A 17641-nucleotide genomic window follows, 5' to 3' on the forward strand; every position below is an offset into this window, starting at 1 on the left:
AATAGAATTTGTCATTTTAATTCTTTGATTGCACCATGGCTAATATAATTGGTTCCTAAGTTTTGAACTTTGACTAGTAGATGGCAATAAAAACAAAATCATCAGACACTGCTGATCCCCAGTCTGGGAGTAGAACTACTAATCCATCCTCGGCAGAAGATTTATTCTAATTATAGAAAGATTACTCTGGCCCATTTCAACAGAATAATACAGTGTAAAATAATATGTGAATGGCTCTCCAAGTGGCAGCTTCACACACATAATATCATGGAAAATTGCAATGCGCAATGACTATGCATTTTGTAATGGACATTATGCAAGTATACCCTGCAAGACACTTTGGACCTCAGTGAGTTCTCAGTTCCTTATGGCACCTTAGAGACTAACAAATTTATTAGAGCATAAGCTTTCGTGGACTACAGCCCACTTCTTCGGATGCATATAGAATGGAACATATATTGAGGAGATATATATACACACACATAGAGAGCATAAACAGGTGGGAGTTGTCTTACCAACTCTGAGAGGCCAATTAATTAAGAGAAAAAAAAACTTTTGAAGTGATAAGCTAGCCCAGTACAGACAGTTTGATAAGAAGTGTGAGAATACTTACAAGGGGAGATAGAGTCAATGTTTGTAATGGCTCAGCCATTCCCAGTCCTTATTCAAACCGGAGTTGATTGTGTCTAGTTTGCATATCAATTCTAGCTCAGCAGTCTCTCGTTGGAGTCTGTTTTTGAAGTTTTTCTGTTGTAATATAGCCACCCGCAGATCTGTCACTGAATGACCAGACAAGTTAAAGTGTTCTCCCACTGGTTTTTGAGTATTTTGATTCCTGATGTCAGATTTGTGTCTATTAATTCTTTTGCGTAGAGACTGTCCGGTTTGGCCAATGTACATGGCAGAGGAGCATTGCTGGCACATGATGGCATATATCACATTGGTAGATGTGCAGGTGAACGAGCCCCTGATGGTATGGCTGATGTGATTAGGTCCTATGATGATGTCACTTGAATAGATATGTGAACAGAGTTGGCATCGGGGTTTGTTACAAGGATAGGTTCCTGGGTTAGTGGTTTTGTTCAGTGATGTGTGGTTGCTGGTGAGTATTTGCTTTAGGTTGGGGGGTTGTCTGTAAGCGAGGACAGGTCTGTCTCCCAAGATCTGTGAGAGTAAAGGATCATCTTTCAGGATAGGTTGTAGATCTCTGATGATGCGCTGGAGACAGCTAGCTGTCACCTTCAGCCCCCAACTAAAACCTCTCCAGCGCATCATCAGAGATCTACAACCTATCCTGAAAGAGGAGAGAGAGTGGAGGAGTAGAAAGAAGTGTTGGGAGATGGCATGGAAATGCATCATTTAACTTTCCTGGAAGATTTCTAAAACAGAGCAAAGTGAACTAATTACACTTCATGTGGCATGGGAAAATGATTGTCCCCAATACAACAAGAGAAGGCATCTCTCCTTATCAGCTGTGAATACTGGCCGTGGACTCTTTGGGTAGTTGTCATATTTGCTGCCTGAGGTTGCAAATGGAGAAACTAAACTTTTCAAGAAGATATTTAGCATGCAGATGTAGTGTACATGCACAGAAACTTCATTAATACTAGACTGGAAATATTCATTTGGAAAAATTATGTTATTTCAAAAACTAGTTTAAAAGCACCATACACATCCATATAGTTTGCTTCTAAAATGGTACTTTCTGCCCCAAAGTGTTTCATAGTCTATGTTTTTTAATACTATGTATTTTAAAGGATCTCATATATACATTGGCTCAGATTAGAATGTCAGTGAGCAGTAACCTTAATAAAAATTGTAATCCCAGATTAGTATCTTTTCGGTCCTTGGTTCCCCTCAAACTTGAAGTCTATTCCCTTTTCTATTTAATTCCAGTAATTCAGAATACTTTAGACAGCTACCATCTGCATCTGTTTCTGAACAGATTAATATTCATTGCACATCTTTTTATTCACTAAAATGTATAGGGTCTTTTTTCTTTGATTCCATTCATGGTTTTCTTAGTCCTGAGACTTGACTGAGTTTAACGTCATTCAATCTCAAAATTTAGTCAGATTGTTTAGTCTGATCTTATATAAAAATGCTTTGAACCAGTCCTCACTGGTGTTTCATGTCTTCTTCCTGCTCTGAACATTTTCATTTAAGGATTATAATTTGTGCATGCAATCCTCATAGTTACACTAACATTAAATTATTCCAGACTCCCCAGCTCTTGGCCAGAGGCAAGATCCATCTTGATGTCACATCCAAAAAAAGGCCACTGCCATAAGGAGGATTAGGGTTTCATAGCAACAAAAATGTGACAATGAGCAGCCAATTTAAAGCCATTGCATGGGAGTGTTGCTAGGCAGTATCTTTCCCTCCTTATGGTGGTAATCAATGTAATACAGTGCAGGTGACCATATGGCAATGAGCAGGAGTAGAGCTTTGCAGTGCTCAAGCAAATTCCCAGCATCATAAGTAGAATGGAATGCTTGTTCCTCCAGAGTTCCCCAAATTAGTTTTAAATTAATGCAATGTTCTATGGTTAGATAAAAACACTTCTTTACTGAAAATAAAGAAAAAAACATTTATCTTTTTCATCACTGATGTCTTGGAGCCACTGCAAGATTAATGCATAAAAGAGTTGTCAATATTATCTCCGAATGCCTACAAAATTCATGCATAGTAATTCTTTGGCTACAACAATAGGAAATCGAATTTTAGCACAGAAGGACACCAAAGCTTATTGTTTTGAGATATTAGTCACACACTGTTCATATTCTCTTGAACATGCAGTAGAAAAAAAACCTAGGCAATGTACATGAAAATACTTTAATTTTTGCAGTGAATATTAACCAAATCAGGATCATCCCTGCACCAAAATATTCACCACTAATGACCCAAGTGTACTTCTCCAAAGGATTGTTCACTATGCATAAAACTGGTCTTTCTCCATTCATCATTCTTTTACACACACACACACACACACACACACACACACACACACACACACACACACACAAATAATATACAACATACATAGAGTTACGTATTCCCAATTTTGTTTTTATTATTCTTTTCATGGAATGCTAGTTTAATATTACAATATGGCAGTTTGTAACTATTGAAATATGACAAATTCATTTCCAAATGCAGCAGAACGGTCTTACTTTATAGGATAAGCAGGAGTTGGTTTTTTTTGAGGGGGGGGTTGTTTTAACAAAGCAATCTGTTATTTTACATAGTTGAGGTCTCTGATGGTTTTTAGTCTCTGATGCTTAAGTGCACAACAAGCTACAAACTGTAGATTTTGATATCTGTACATATATCCTATATATGTATTCATTCAGACACCTTTGTAAATTTATCTATAATTTAATATATTTATAAAATTGTGTACATACTGGTACATACATGCACATCTATAAACATACATATCACCTTTACTATAGACTCCCTTTTATAAAAAGCTGCTTAATATACAGCTACTGTATACTCACTCCCAGCTATTTAAAGCCCTTTAGAACAGGGGTGGGCAAACTTTTTGGCTCAAGGGCCACATCTGGGTATGGAAATTGTATGGTGGGCCATGAATGCTCATGAATTTGGGGGTTGGGGTATGGGAGGGGTGAGGGCTCCGGCTGGGTGTGCGGGCTCTGGGGTGGGACCAGAAACGGGGAGTTCAGGGTACGGGAGGGAGCTCCAGGCTGGGGGGGCAAACTCTGGGGTGGGGCTCGGGATGACAGATTGGGGGAGCAGGAGGGTGCTCTGGGCTGCGACGGAGGGGTTTGGAGATTGGACGGGGGTCAAGGGTGCAGGCTCCGAGTGGCGCTTACTTCAAGCAGCTACTGGAAGCAGCGACATGGCCCCCTCCAGCTCCTATGTGGCAGAACGACCAGGCACTTCTGCGCGCTGCCCATTCTGCAAGCACCGCCCCTGCAGCTCCCATTGGCCAGGTTCCTGGCCACTGGGAGCTGTGGGGGCGGTGCTTGGGGCGGGGGCAGCATGTGGAACCCCCTGGCTGCTCCTACGTGTAGGAACTGGAGGGGGGACATGCCTCTGCTTCTGGGAGCCATGCAGAGGCACGGCACGTGTGGAGTGGGGCAAGCCCCCGACCCCACTCCCCGGCAGAAGTGCCAGAGGGGGGCAAGCCCCGGATCCCGCTCTCCAGCAAGAGCTCAAGGCTGGATTAAAACGTCTGAAGGGCCGGATGCGGCCCCCAGGCTGTAGTTTGCCCACCCCTGCTTTAGAATCTTTGTTACATGATTAACTCAAATACTCCATTCCCTCAGATTGAGTGGAGGTATTTCTATGATGATATGTATGTATATCTATATCCCTAAAGAAAATATTTTCCCGTCTTCTGTTTAAGAGGTTTTAATTCATGCACTAGTACAGTAAACAGTCTCTTCAGCATGGATTTTAGAATTCTAAACAGTGCAAAATCTACTTCTGGAAAAGTTCTATTTGTATATTTGTTCTTTTAGTTACAAAAAATATATAGGATTGAAACCTATTGAATACATAGGTCTCTGACTGGGGCTATATTCTAGCCTGATAGATAAATTAAAAAAGCACACCCTCTTAATGGGATGCATAGATGGCCTTAAACAGACCATTTACCTGTATTTAGTATAACACATTAGATTAAAAAGTTGAAATCAACTGCTCTCAAAGTGATGTCAAAAGATTGAAGAGCATTATATATTTATATTCAATATACAGAGGTGGGCACACATAAACCTAGTTCCATTTAGTTTCCCAACACTCTTTCTAGCTTCTAGGGTTTGCCATTGGTGATGTACAGCTTGAAATCATCTGAATGAAAGATCATTATAACTTGTTAAGTTGAAAAAAAAATCTTACTTTTTAATAAATCATAAAAGCAAGTTATGTTTAAAATAAAAAAAAAATGTACAAACAAACAAACAACCTGAAGTACTCACTGAAACAGATCTGTACAAAACTATAGATACAGCAAGGAACAATCGTGGACTTATTTCAAAAGGAAGTAACACTTGTTAGCATATGTAAAACTCGCTGTGTTTTATTCCCTCTACCAAATAAGAATTTGCATCTGTTTAGCAAGTAAAATTCAAACCACCTCACGATATGTTTACATTTACATTTTTATACAGTGCAAATACTTAAGACAGAATAACTCCCCCAGTGAAACATATGACACTATTTAGTGTCAGTCTTTTGCTGATTCTTCTTTCAAGAAGTCTATTTACATATTGAGCTATCGGTTCACTATATAGGCTTTGAAATTTGCTGAATATCAGCAGAAAAATACGTGAACTAGCAGCAATTGAATCAAGAATATAAGATGGTTACTTGAGTGAATGCATAAAGCTTTCTAGACTGTATTCAGAATCATACTGTTCTGGATCCCAAAGTTCTCCCAGATTTTCAAGAACTGATTTCATAGAGGCTTTCCCAGAAGAAGTATCTGCTTTTTCACTTTTCCCATCCTTAAAAGAAAAAAAATGGACACATTTAAACTAAGTTAAAAAAAACAAAAAAGTGTTCTATAATATTTATTAATCACAAGCATCTTATTTATTCCTAGTTTCCCTTTACACATATCAACACAGGAACATCTCTGAAGGATTGATATTGGTGCTTTTGGGAGCATTGTGGAGTCCATTCCAAGAGGATGAGGGTAACAGCTACTTGGGGAACATCTTGGTGTTCATTATTCTATTTCAAATGCTTGTCTGACCAGTAATCATAGGATTCACATCACAGCATTTTTTATGTTCACAGCTCTAAATGCTTATTTTTAGTAGATAATTTTGCAAATGATTCTTTACCTTGTCAAGAGTGAATAGGTCAAGAAGTTGATCTGTTCCCATGCTTTGTAGGCTAGCATTCTCTTGGCTAATCACTGTATTTGCAATATTCATTTTGAACTTCTGCAGACCCATAATTTTCTCTTCCAAAGTTCCTCTCGTTATCAAGCGATACACATTGACAACACGTTTCTGAAAGGAAAAATTCTCATTATACAAATATTAAAACATGTCTAGACATGGTTTTAAAATGTTAATTACAAACCAGGGCATGGGATAGAGAGGATTTGGGAAGGAGGCAGCCTTCAGTGAGTGGAGCCATACAGGTAAAGGGAAAAAACCAGTCCCAAAAACGAAGTGCCAACCTGCTCACATAGTGCTCTCTACTGCCTTATAGTGACTGGAGTTAGATTTCCTAGTCTCTTGTTCTCCCCAGCTCACAAGACATGGGCCAGGCACATGTCCTTGAGGGGAAAGGGAGAGTCTTGTTTTCAGCAGCAATATTTCTACTCATTCAGGGCATGATCCTGAACACACAACTCCCACTGAAGTCAATAGGTATTGTGGATGCTTGATATCTCTCAGAATAAGGCCTTTACACCCCACTTCAGCAAAACACTTAAGGACATGCTTAAATGCTTTTCTGAATTAGTGTCTTTACAAGCAGTACTTCTAGAGATAGTCAATTTCAGGCGTTTGTTGATAGTGGATGCACCAAGGATATGTTAAGTCAAGATGAGAACAGTACATCCCAACAAGAATGCAGACCAGGGGAAAAATAATTTCACCTGAGGCTCTCAAAAGTGCTTTACAAGCACGAATTAAACCTCAAACTCTGTGAGATACTTTACAAATGGAGACCTAAAGCACAGGACGTTTAAGTAACTTGACTAAGATCACAGTTAGTCACTGGCAGAGCCGAAAGGAAAATCTAGAGCTATCTCCTGATCCTACACGCTAGCCAATGTAAAATGTTCCTTTCCTCATTCAGGTGTTTGATCAAGCCTAATTGTACTTGAAAAAATAATATGAAAAGCATGTATTAAAAAGAGCAAGCTCCGGTGTTTTCTGTTATGCAGACTTATACCAATTCATCAAGTGACAGAATGGAAAATTTCTTACTGATAATTTTCTTTTCTGCTAGCAGCATCTCCCACAATTCTTGACTTTTGGGCTGCTCTCCTCTCTCTGCAGTTAACAGAGGCAGAGCAGAGTTTTGAAACCACGTGGTCTGGCCATGCCCCCCCCCCCAGTTCCTGCCTCCTTTCAGAGCAGTTATTCCAAAGCTGTAAAACTTGCATATCACCATGAATAAATATTACAGAGGTAAATAAATAACTATATACATTAGACCAAGGAAGACAGTCATATGGTAACGATTCCACTGATCTGTGACTTATGAGCCATCTCGGGTGAATAGAACTGTGGGAGATGCTGCTAGCAGAAAGGAAATTATCAGTAAGAATTTTTTCATTCTACAGCCCAGCATCTTCCACAATTCTTGATGTCTGGGAAGCAGCAAGCAGTAAATAGATGTAGGGAGGGTTATAGAAAAGGTCAGAAATGGTCTCCCAATCTAGAATATTTTTTAAAAAGGCAAAATCATTTTCAGGCCACCACCTGCAGAACCTCCCTGCCAAAGGATGCCTTTGCAGAGGACAAGAAGTCTCTTTGTACTTGATAAAAAAGTGGTAGCATTTGACTAGGTGGCAGTCAAATTCTGGATTAGATCGTGTTTCACAGGATCATTTGAGATGGAGGACTAGATGAAAAACAGATGGGATGGAGCTCATAACTCAAGGGAGTATCCCTGACTCACTAGTCTGTGGTTAAAGCAACTTGTTCATCCAGGAAATGGGACAACCTGCCCCTAAGCTTCAGTTCCTGGCAAAGACCTATGCGGTCTTTGTCATAAAGAGGTTTCGGGAACGGCAGGGTTCCCTCGAGGCTTTCCTCCTGTATCATAGTTCTACGGCTTTTCTCAGAAGAACATGCTCTCTCTTTGCTGGTGTTCTGTGAGGACAAAGGCCAAAAGGAACACCTCTGTCTGAAGGTCGGTCTATATTCTTTTAAAGGCACCATGTGGCATTGGGACTGTTAAGATTTTACTGTATCTGCTTTGAGTGGCTATGCACCTTCAAGGGATGGAGCCATAGGTGGTGGGTGCTTGGTCACTGGTGTCATGGCTTTGGCTGAGAATCTTATTGCATCCACTGAGGTGTCAGCAACAATTTACACAGTCTCCAGGGAAACTTTCTTTAAAATACACAAAGTCAGGGTGGCTCTGTATCCTTGAGAGCTCTGAGATCTTCCAGCCAGGACACAGATGCCCTCACAAAGGAAGCAGCTGCTGGGAACAGGAAGGCTGAAGAGGCCTCTATGTTTTTTTGTTTGTTTGTTTTGGAGAGTGGTCTCCATTTTTCTATCCATGGAGTTCTTAGGGTAGAACTCACCTTCTGAGAGGGTAATAAAATATCTTTAGTCGGGAACACTACAGCATCAACCTTAGGTTCAGTACGATCCAGAGATCAAAAATCCCAATTACTGAGATACCAAAGAATTTCTGTTAATGTGGTTCTCCTTGTCTGGCTTATCCCATTCATCCCTGATTACTTCCTTGACGGAAGAATGTAGAGTAACTGTGGTCACAGAGAACGATTTTGAGAGGAGAAACTTGCTCAGAGGCTTACTCTTAGGGTTTTGTTCAGGCTGAATCTAAATAATCCATTTCTTGGGGGAGAGGGGACCTTTGCTGAAGTCTTTCCCCAGATCTGATCTGAGTCAGAGCCCAACAATTTATCAATCTCTATGGAGGAGGAAGAGGAATCAGAAGATTCACACCACCTAGTTCTTTTATGCTTTTTCTTCCCAGTTTTTGCTTTCGGTTTTTTTAAAAGCTTTTTTAGCTTGCTTAGAATGTGTACAAGCTCTGTTGCTGCTTTGGTGAAGCTTTTTGTGGCTAAGTCTTGCTGAGAGCCTGAAGTCCTCTCTTGATTTGAGTTCAGTAACTCAGCCAGAGATTATGGGTCTGCCAGAGATTACAGGAGTGGGTGAGCAAGGGGCTGCACTGTGGCTTGCACTGTGCAGGAGGTCAGACTAGATGGTTATGATGGTCCCTTCTGGCCTTGAAGTCTGCAGAGGACAGCAGACTTGACCAGCTGACTGCATTACACACTTCTGCTGTGGGTTCATTAGCTTTTTCAGCCCATGAGGTCACCAGGGATCATGTAGTGTGCGCTCTGATCCCTTCTGGAACCAGAATCTCCAATGCCTTGTACGCTGCCACAATGCATCATCTAATCCACTGAGCAATAGAGGACATGGAAGCTCTGAGTCCTTGGCTGGAAGGCTACAAATATGGCACCTGCTCTCCTTGGGGGACTCTGTACTTGGAGGTAAATTTTCAGAGACATGTAAAGCAGGGGTTCCCAAACTTGGTTCACTGCTTGTTCAGGGTAAGCCCCTGGCGGGCCGTAAGACGCTTTGTTTACCTGAGCGTCTGCATGTATGGCTGCTTGCAGCTTCCAGTGGCTGCGGTTCGCCATTCCCGGCCAATGGAAGCTGCGGGAAGTGGCACAGGCTGGGCTACCGCTTCCCACAGCTCCCACTGGCCAGGAACGACAAACCGCAGCCACTGGGAGCTGCGAGTGGCCGTACCTGTGGACACTCAGGTAAACAAAGTGTCTCGTGGCCCGCCAGGGGCTTACCCTGAACAAGCCGCGAACCAAGTTTAGGAACCCCTGATCTAAAGTGTGCCCTCTCTCCTCAGGAGGCTATGGCCTTGGACAGAATGAATGTAGAACCACCTCTTGGGAATCATGGAAAGAGTTCACCTTTGGGATAAATGATTCTGGAGTTCTGAGCACTATCCTGTCCTGATGAAATATGCAGTAAAGTTCCTGCATTGAGAGCACCACCAACTCAGCCATCACGTCCACCAGGCAAGTGTCAATCAGAAACCAAGTTTTGATGGACAAATAAAAACAGACATCAATGCTTTGAAAGGATGTTTGTCAGGGCTCTCAGTACAAGTAGTGGGAAAAAGAGGTCTACTATCTGGCTTGACTAACTGCACTGCCATAAGGAATCTGGCTACCCGGAGGTTCTTTGTCAGAGAACCCACGGATCCTGCGAATATCATGCTACTAAAAGGCAGACACCTGATGTGTAATGGTGCTGAGTTAGAGACCTTTGTTGAAGCCTTCTTGAGGAAAATCCAAGATAGCTGGAATTCCTGGATTTCTAGGATTGGCTTCATGTTCCCGGCACCAGCCACAAAACGTAGTCCAAATACAAGAGTATGCTTTCAAGGACGATCTTCTTCCAAAAGAAAAGTGTTCTGATGACTTTGGAGGGCAGACTCAATAATAACAGTGCTTCCCTTTCAATAGTCAGGCTGTTTGTTAGAGCCATTTCAGGTCTCGATAAAGCAGAGGACCTTGTGAGAAGAATTGATGTCCTGTCTCTTTGGGAGCTGTACCGGTGGTCTCCATTTCCATTATCAGGTGGCTCAGCATTCACATCATGCTCCTTGTCAGTACCCAGCCCAAGCTGGGAAATTAATGATCCAACCAGCAGACCAAATTTGGTGTTGAATCCTGGAAGTGTGCCACCTGAGGCACATTGCACATACATGAAGAATGGCAGGCTGAATAATTGGATGATTAACTTGAAGACTTCTGGATACATACACCACCAGGAGTTATTCACTTTGTGCTTGCTGAGCCAGTCTGCCTTCTGGTTCAAGTCTCCCTTTATGTGAGCTGTCTTAAGAGAGAAGAGAATGCTCCACTCACTGTACAATTTCTGTTGCTTTGACATGTAGTGCTGGGCTTGGTTCCCCCTTGGTTGTTCACATATACAACCATGGTCATGTTGTTTGACTGAGCAGGATGTGGTTCCTTTCTAGGCTGGACTGGAACCTTCATAGCACCAGCTTGACCATCCTTAGTTCTAGGAGGTTTCTGCTTTGGGTCCTTTCCTTCAGGTTCCATATGCCTTGAGCTATTTGGAACCCAGGTGTGGTCCCCAGCCCTTCAGGTTGGTGGAAGCTGTGAGGATCAAGACAGCTGGAAGTGCATGGGCATGCCCTTGCAAACATTTAAGGACTTAATTACCTGTTCCAAAACCCTCACTTGATCTTCCATGCATTCTGGGGAGTAGTCCCATACACACAGAGAGAGAGAGAGAGAGATACACCTATCTCATAGAACTGGAAAGGACCCTAAAAGGTCATCGAGTCCAGCCCCCTGCCTTCACTAGCAGGACCAAGTACTGATTTTTGCCCCAGATCCCTAAGTGGCCCCCTCAAGGATTGAACGTGAGGTTTAGCAGGCCAATGCTTAAACCACTGAGCTATCCCTCTCCCCTTTTAAGATGAAGCCTTAAAAGGGGTCTGATGTATGATGGAGTAATCTCTATGCATGATACTAGGCCACCTAGCAGTTGAAGGCTCAATGCAAAAGTGAGCCTCTTGCAGTTCCAAAACAATGGGAGGATGTCTTGAATCTTCTGGAACATCTCTATAGATGGATATTACCCTTGCTATTGAGGTGTCTATGTCTGCTCCCAAGTGAGTTATTTGGGTGAACAGAATGAAGGAGTTTTTCTTGATGATAATAAACCAATGTGCCTATAGGAAATTCAAGGCCAGGGACATAGCTCCATCCCCACCAACAACATGCAGAACTATGATTAAAATGTCATCTCTAGGAAGGGGTACAGGTGGATCCCTTGTGACCTGAGTCTGGCTATGATTACCACCATCATCTTTGTAAAGACTCAGGTGGGCTGAGGACAAGCCGAATGGAGCGTCATATTGAGCATGCCTTCTATCATAAGTAAACCTTAGGAACCTGTGATGGCACAGTCTGATTGGGTTGTCAAGGTATGCATTTTCCAGATCCACTAAGTCAGAAAGTCTCCCTGGGACAGGGATGACATTGTAGCGGTTAATATCTCCTTCCAGAACTTCATTGTCTTCATCCACTTGTTGAGCCTTTTGAAATCTAGAACGGCTTGGTTTCCTCCTGTATGCTTCTCAGTGATAAAGAAGATTGAGTAGAACCCTAAGCATCTTTCTTCTGAGGGATCACTATTACTCCCATATCCAGGAGGTCAGAATCACAGAAGAGTAGGACCAGAAGGGATCTCAATAGGTCATCTAGTCTAGTCTCCTGCACTCAAGGCAGGATTAGATTAATAACTAGACCATTCGTGACAGATATTTGTCTAACCTGTTCTTAAAAAATCTCTAATATGACTTAGATTTCACAACTTCCCTAAGCAATTTGTTCCAATCCTTAACTACAGACAGTTAGGAAGTTTTTCCTAATGTCCAACCTAAACCTCCTTTGCTGTAATTTAAGCCCATTGCTTCTTGTACTATCCTCGGAGATTAAGGAAAACAATTTTTAAAAAGTCTGAGATCTTAAGACTCCTCACCTGTTGGATCCTACTCCGCCACGGAGTGGGAGAAGGGAAACACTTCCAGAGCCCTCCTGGCCAAATTGGGAAGGAGGAGGGTGGTTATGAGCCCTGCCTTTATCAGGGTGCTCAGGACCCATTTTAGGACTTTGGGGGAGCATTTGTAACCCCACAATTCTGTTCCCTCTATTCTCCAGGGGCCCCTTGAGTCAGCTGATTGCGGTCCTCCTCATCCTTGGAGCTTCTTCCTGCTCTGCCCATAGACTCCTAGTCCGTCCCCTCCCCGTCATCTTAGCAGCCCTTCTCTTTACCTGTTCCAGTTTGAATTCATCCTTCTTAAACACGGGAGACCCAGAACTGCACACAGTATTCCAGATGAGGTCTCACCAGTGCCTTGTATAACAGTACTAACACCTCCTTATCTCTACTGGAAATACCTCGCCAAGACCACATTAGATTTTTTCACGGCCATATCACATTGGCGGCTCATAGTCATCCTGTGATCAACCAATACTCCAAGGTCCTTCTCCTCCTTTGTTACTTTCAACTGATGCGTCCCCAACTTATAACAAAAATTCTTGTTATTAATCCCTAAATGCATGACCTTGCACTTTTCACTATTAAATTTCATCCTATTACTATTACTCTAGTTTACAAGGTCATCCAGATCTTCCTGTATGATATCCCGGTCCTTCTCTGTATTGGCAATACCTCCCAACTTTGTGTCATCCGCAAACTTTATTAGCACATTCCCACTGTTTGTGCCAAGGTCCGTAATAAAAAGATTAAATAAGATTGGTCCCAAAACCGATCCCTGAGGAACTCCACTAGTAACCTCCCTCCAGCCTGACAGGTCACCTTTCAGTATGATCCGTTCTAGTCTCCCCTTTAACCAGTTCCTTATCCACCTTTCAATTTTCATATTGATCCCCATCTTTTCCAATTTAGCTAATAATTCCCCACGTGGAACCGTAACAAATGCCTTATTGAAATTGAGGTAAATTTGATCCACCGCGTTTCCTTTGTCTAAAAAAATCTGTTACCTTCTCAAAGAAGGAAATCAGGTTGGTTTGGCACGGCACGATCTATCTTTTGTAAAACCATGTTGTATTTTGTCCCAATTACCATTGACCTCAATGTCCTTAACTACTTTCTCCTTCAAATTTTTTCCCAAAACCTTGCATACCACAGATGTCAAACCAACAGGCCTGTAGTTACCTGGATCACTTTTTTTCCCTTTCTTAAAAATAGGAACTATATTAGCAATTCTCCAATCATACGGTACAACCCTCGAGTTTACAGATTCATTAAAAATTCTTGCTAATGGGCTCGCAATTTCATGTGCCAGTTCCTTTAATATTCTTGGATGAAGATTATCTGGGCTCCCCAATTTAGTCCCATTAAACTGTTCGAGTTTGGCGTCTACCTTGGATGTGGTAATATCTACTTTCATATCCTTATTCCCATTTGTCATCTTACCATTATCCCTAAGCTTCTCATTAAAGACTGAGGCAAAGTATTTGTTTAGATATTGGGCCATGCCTAGATTATTCTTAACCTCCACACCATCCTCAGTGTTTAGCGGTCCCACTTCTTTCTTTGTTTTCTTCTTATTGTGTGATCATGGGAGACTAACTTCCCAGATATAGACTGGAGGACAAGTGCTAGTAATAACAATAGGGCTCAGATTTTCCTGGATGCGATAGCTGATGGATTCCTTCACCAAGTAGTTGCTGAACCAATGATCTCCATGCCGGATTTTAACATTGAGAGGGAAGAAAATGAACGAAGAAAGGATACAGCCGTGGGTAGATGGAGCACCGTTTGGTGCTTTTCAGGCTGCTCTGCTGTACTTCTTACTTCTGCACCTTCCAGGTACAGCAGAGCAGTCAGCAGGGAGGCACTGTACCTAAAGCTCTGTGGGTTTCCAACACCTAGCTAAAAACTGGCCTGAGGGGAGGAGGGAGATCATTGCTCACCACTGCCCCAAATTTTGAAGGGGGGAGAAGCAGCCCCCCTAGCCATATGTGAAGGCAGGAATTGTAAAAACCACCATCCACATGCTGCCACGAAAGCAGAGAAACTGAAATCAAGCAGGAGCTGGGAAGGTGTGGCCAGACTATGCAACTCCAAAACTCTTGTCTGCCCATGAGCTGCAGAGAGGGGACAGCAACACAAACACCAAAAATTGTGGGAGACCCTGGGCTGCGGGAACAAAAAAGGTGTTTCTGATAACTCATGAAAGATTAACAATTGGTATTTTACCTGCCCAATACGATGCGCTCGATCCATTGCTTGCAGATCTCTCATTGGGTTCCAGTCATGTTCCACAAACACTACTGTGTCAGCTCCTGTTAAGTTAAGTCCCAGTCCGCCAACATGAGTGGTAAGCAAAAGAACATCTATGGATGGGTCATTATTAAACCTATATATACAAAAAATTTAAAAAAAAAATCAAGTATTTAGCCATTCATAAGAGTGACTGTAGAAATGAAATGGAACAGAACGACAAGTAATTAAATTAATAATTAATATTGTATATAATCACTTTTGACATATTTTTCACTGCTTGTTGTAAAGCTTTTTTTTGAGGGGGGGAGGGAGGGGTCACCTGAAAGAGGTTAATTTACACAGGCAGAGATTGTAGCTCACCAGAAGAGGAAATAATTCAGTAAAAACTACTTTACATTATTTACAAAGTAACTCACATCCCAAAATCAAAAACTAGTTAAGGTAAAAGCTAATGTGAATGAAGGCATTTGTTTCCTTAAAATGATTCTCAAATCTAAAAATCAGAACACTGCTACAATGCCAATAATGCTGCACCAATTCACTTTTGTTAATGTAGAAAAAATTGCCAGTAGTTGGGGCACAATGGTATAAACCACCTGCAACCTCCATTCTGCTCGGGAATTCAGAACCAACTGGTACAAGCTCTTAATGCAGGTGGGGTTGGCCAGGGCATGTTGATTCAGTACATTGACTAGGCATAGCTCCTTAGGGATCACTGACTGGAACTTAAAGCTGCCTTGCCTGGTTGAATTCCCTGGGGATGGTAGCAGTACTGCTCCCTGCCCTCTCCATGGGAACTCTGTCTTTGGATACAGCTGTCGCCATGGATTGACAAATGGCTTCTGTCTATCTGGCCTATAGTCACCAGAGACAGCAGTACTGTAGGTGAATAGTGGAGAGTACACTAGTCTAAACAGGCTTTACAGAGCCTTACAATAGGGTCACACTGCTATAATACTGAAAAGAAAGAAAAAACAAAAAAAAAAACCAAAAAACTATGCCATTGACATGGACTGGTGTCAGGCTATTTAGAATTCTAATTGGTCTAAAAAAGGAAGTCTATATAATATTGCCATGTATTATTTTTTGAAGTACAAATATGGGATCTAGTATACTATTCTAGACATTTTGTTACAGGTAAGAGAATGTTCTTTTCACCAATCCTCCTGCTTGAACCTCCTGATTGTTGGGATCAGAAGTCCAAAGAGGAACAAAGGTGGGGAAATTGGTCACTGTCACTTCGCTGTTCTCTAAGCCTCCTGGGCTGCTAGTAATGCTGCTCACGCTTGTGTATGATTTACTCTATTCCACCTCCCACAGGAACGACTATACATAGTTTCCCAAAAGCAGCAGCAGACTGGAAGTTAGTTTCATTGCTGTCCTCAGTGTTCTGATAAACAGCAATGAAACTAACAATAGCAGTCTTGATTCCCATGTTCAGATTCTATGAAAGCTATGAGCAGCAGCACAGTCTTGAGGCAAACAGCTCCACACCCTCAAGTTTAGCCACTGCAGTGCTGGCTTCCTTAGTTCAGAGCCGTAAGAGCCAGAAAACTTAATAAAAATAAAATAAAAGTTAAATCTGCAGACACTCTACTCATTAGGGAAAACACTTTCCTAATTGTCATTGGCAAGTGGGCTACTGAATTTACAAGCCTCTGTTTAAATCTAGGATGAATTGGGTTTTGAGTATTATCTTGTGAAGTTATTGGCTGGTGCTTTCAAAGGCCATGTTAATTGTAACATGCTGATGGGAATACCCAGAGCTGGGGGCCACTGTGTTACTTCTCTGCCTCTGCAAACGTGAGCGTTACTAGATATAAGACTGTCAGCTCCCTGCCACATCAATTGGTCTTCCTCACCTGCAAACTTTTCTAGGCTCCCCCAGCCCAAATCTTGCCTAGCAAGTAACAATAAGTAATGAACTCCAGGTTCTCAGAGATGTTTCTTTGCACTGTATAGCACCCATCACTATATAGTCACAGTCAATATTAAAGTTAGAGACAGCACATGACAATTTATTAAAATAATGGGTAAAAACACCCTTCCCTTTGAAACACAACACTGTATAATAAAAGCAAAACAAGTTTTTAAAGGAAAAAAAGCATGGATTAAGTTATACTAAGTAAAAGAGATAAAGGTAGAGATGTTTACAAACAAAAGTGAAAATATGCATCTAAAAGTCAAACAATCTAGGAAGATGCAGTCTTTGTTCAAGATGGTTTCTCTCACACCTTGCGGGAGGGGGAATGTCAAGAGTATATGGAAGGCTCCAGTCCTTTTCTTGAGGAGCACCATACAATTTTGAACAGAAAGCCAAATGACCTGTGGATATAAGGCTCTGCCAGAGTGACAAAGTACAATAGTAATATTGTAAGTGTTCAAAAAAAAAATCATGAAAGTTTGGTTATTTTTATTTGCTTTCTGGTTGAGTATTGCATTTGTTTCACGTTTTCAAGATTTTCTTTGCAACGAGGAATAGAAATTTCATTTTTTATTTTACAGGAAACCTGAGATTCTCCCCTATTCAAGAAAAAACACTCATCACTGCAAGAGTTGGAAACATTGCAATAGATCAAGACTTAGGAATTAGGATTGTATCCAGGTCTCTGCATGATGAACAGTGGACAAAAGAGGTAACCAAGCCAGCTCACAAGTAAATGTTTTAGGCTTTACAATAAAGACCTGTTTCCATAGTTCAATTGTTGTTATAAGTATATTCACTATATTCTGAGTACATTTGAAATTTTGGAATCTCTTTTGTAGTAACAGCAAACCGAAGAAAGCCTATCATGTGAAGATTTCCTAACAATTTAAGCCTAGTGTCATTCAGAATTTAATGATTTTTTTTTTAAGTGTGATGCTTATTTTATGACACATGGTTCCTTGCTAATCAGTTAATATTTGTGAACACATGTTTACACTGGTTCACTTAATCTGATTCAAATTGCAAGATCAGTTATGCAATGATGGTCTGCCAGCATAATCTGATCACACGAGTAGAAATTATAGTACCCTATCTTATTAAAAACTGCAAGAGCTCCCATGAGACAAGAGCCACTTCAATTTTGTATTCAAGTAAGTAATGCCATTCATTGTAGTCTGTCTTAAAACACAAGAGGAAA

The 17641-nt window shown here is 41.5% G+C and overlaps 1 protein-coding gene across 3 annotated transcripts in view; it reads right to left on the reverse strand.

The window, feature by feature from the left end:
• Positions 1 to 3048: 3048 nt before the first annotated feature.
• The window catches only part of BTAF1 (B-TFIID TATA-box binding protein associated factor 1), a 104865-nt gene continuing 90272 nt past the window's right edge, over positions 3049 to 17641 (reverse strand). For all 3 annotated transcript variants that reach the window (XM_005301302.5, XM_042856797.2, XM_005301304.5), the window contains 3 exons: positions 14490 to 14649; positions 5820 to 5990; positions 3049 to 5477 (listed from right to left, as the gene is read on the reverse strand). In XM_005301302.5, the coding sequence (XP_005301359.1) occupies positions 5337 to 5477; positions 5820 to 5990; positions 14490 to 14649 (472 nt within the window). In that variant the 3' untranslated portion in view covers positions 3049 to 5336. The remainder of the gene's footprint in view (positions 5478 to 5819; positions 5991 to 14489; positions 14650 to 17641) is intronic.

This window comes from Chrysemys picta, chromosome 7 (assembly GCF_011386835.1).
Source record: "Chrysemys picta bellii isolate R12L10 chromosome 7, ASM1138683v2, whole genome shotgun sequence".
In the NCBI taxonomy this organism is placed as follows: domain Eukaryota; kingdom Metazoa; phylum Chordata; order Testudines; family Emydidae; genus Chrysemys; species Chrysemys picta.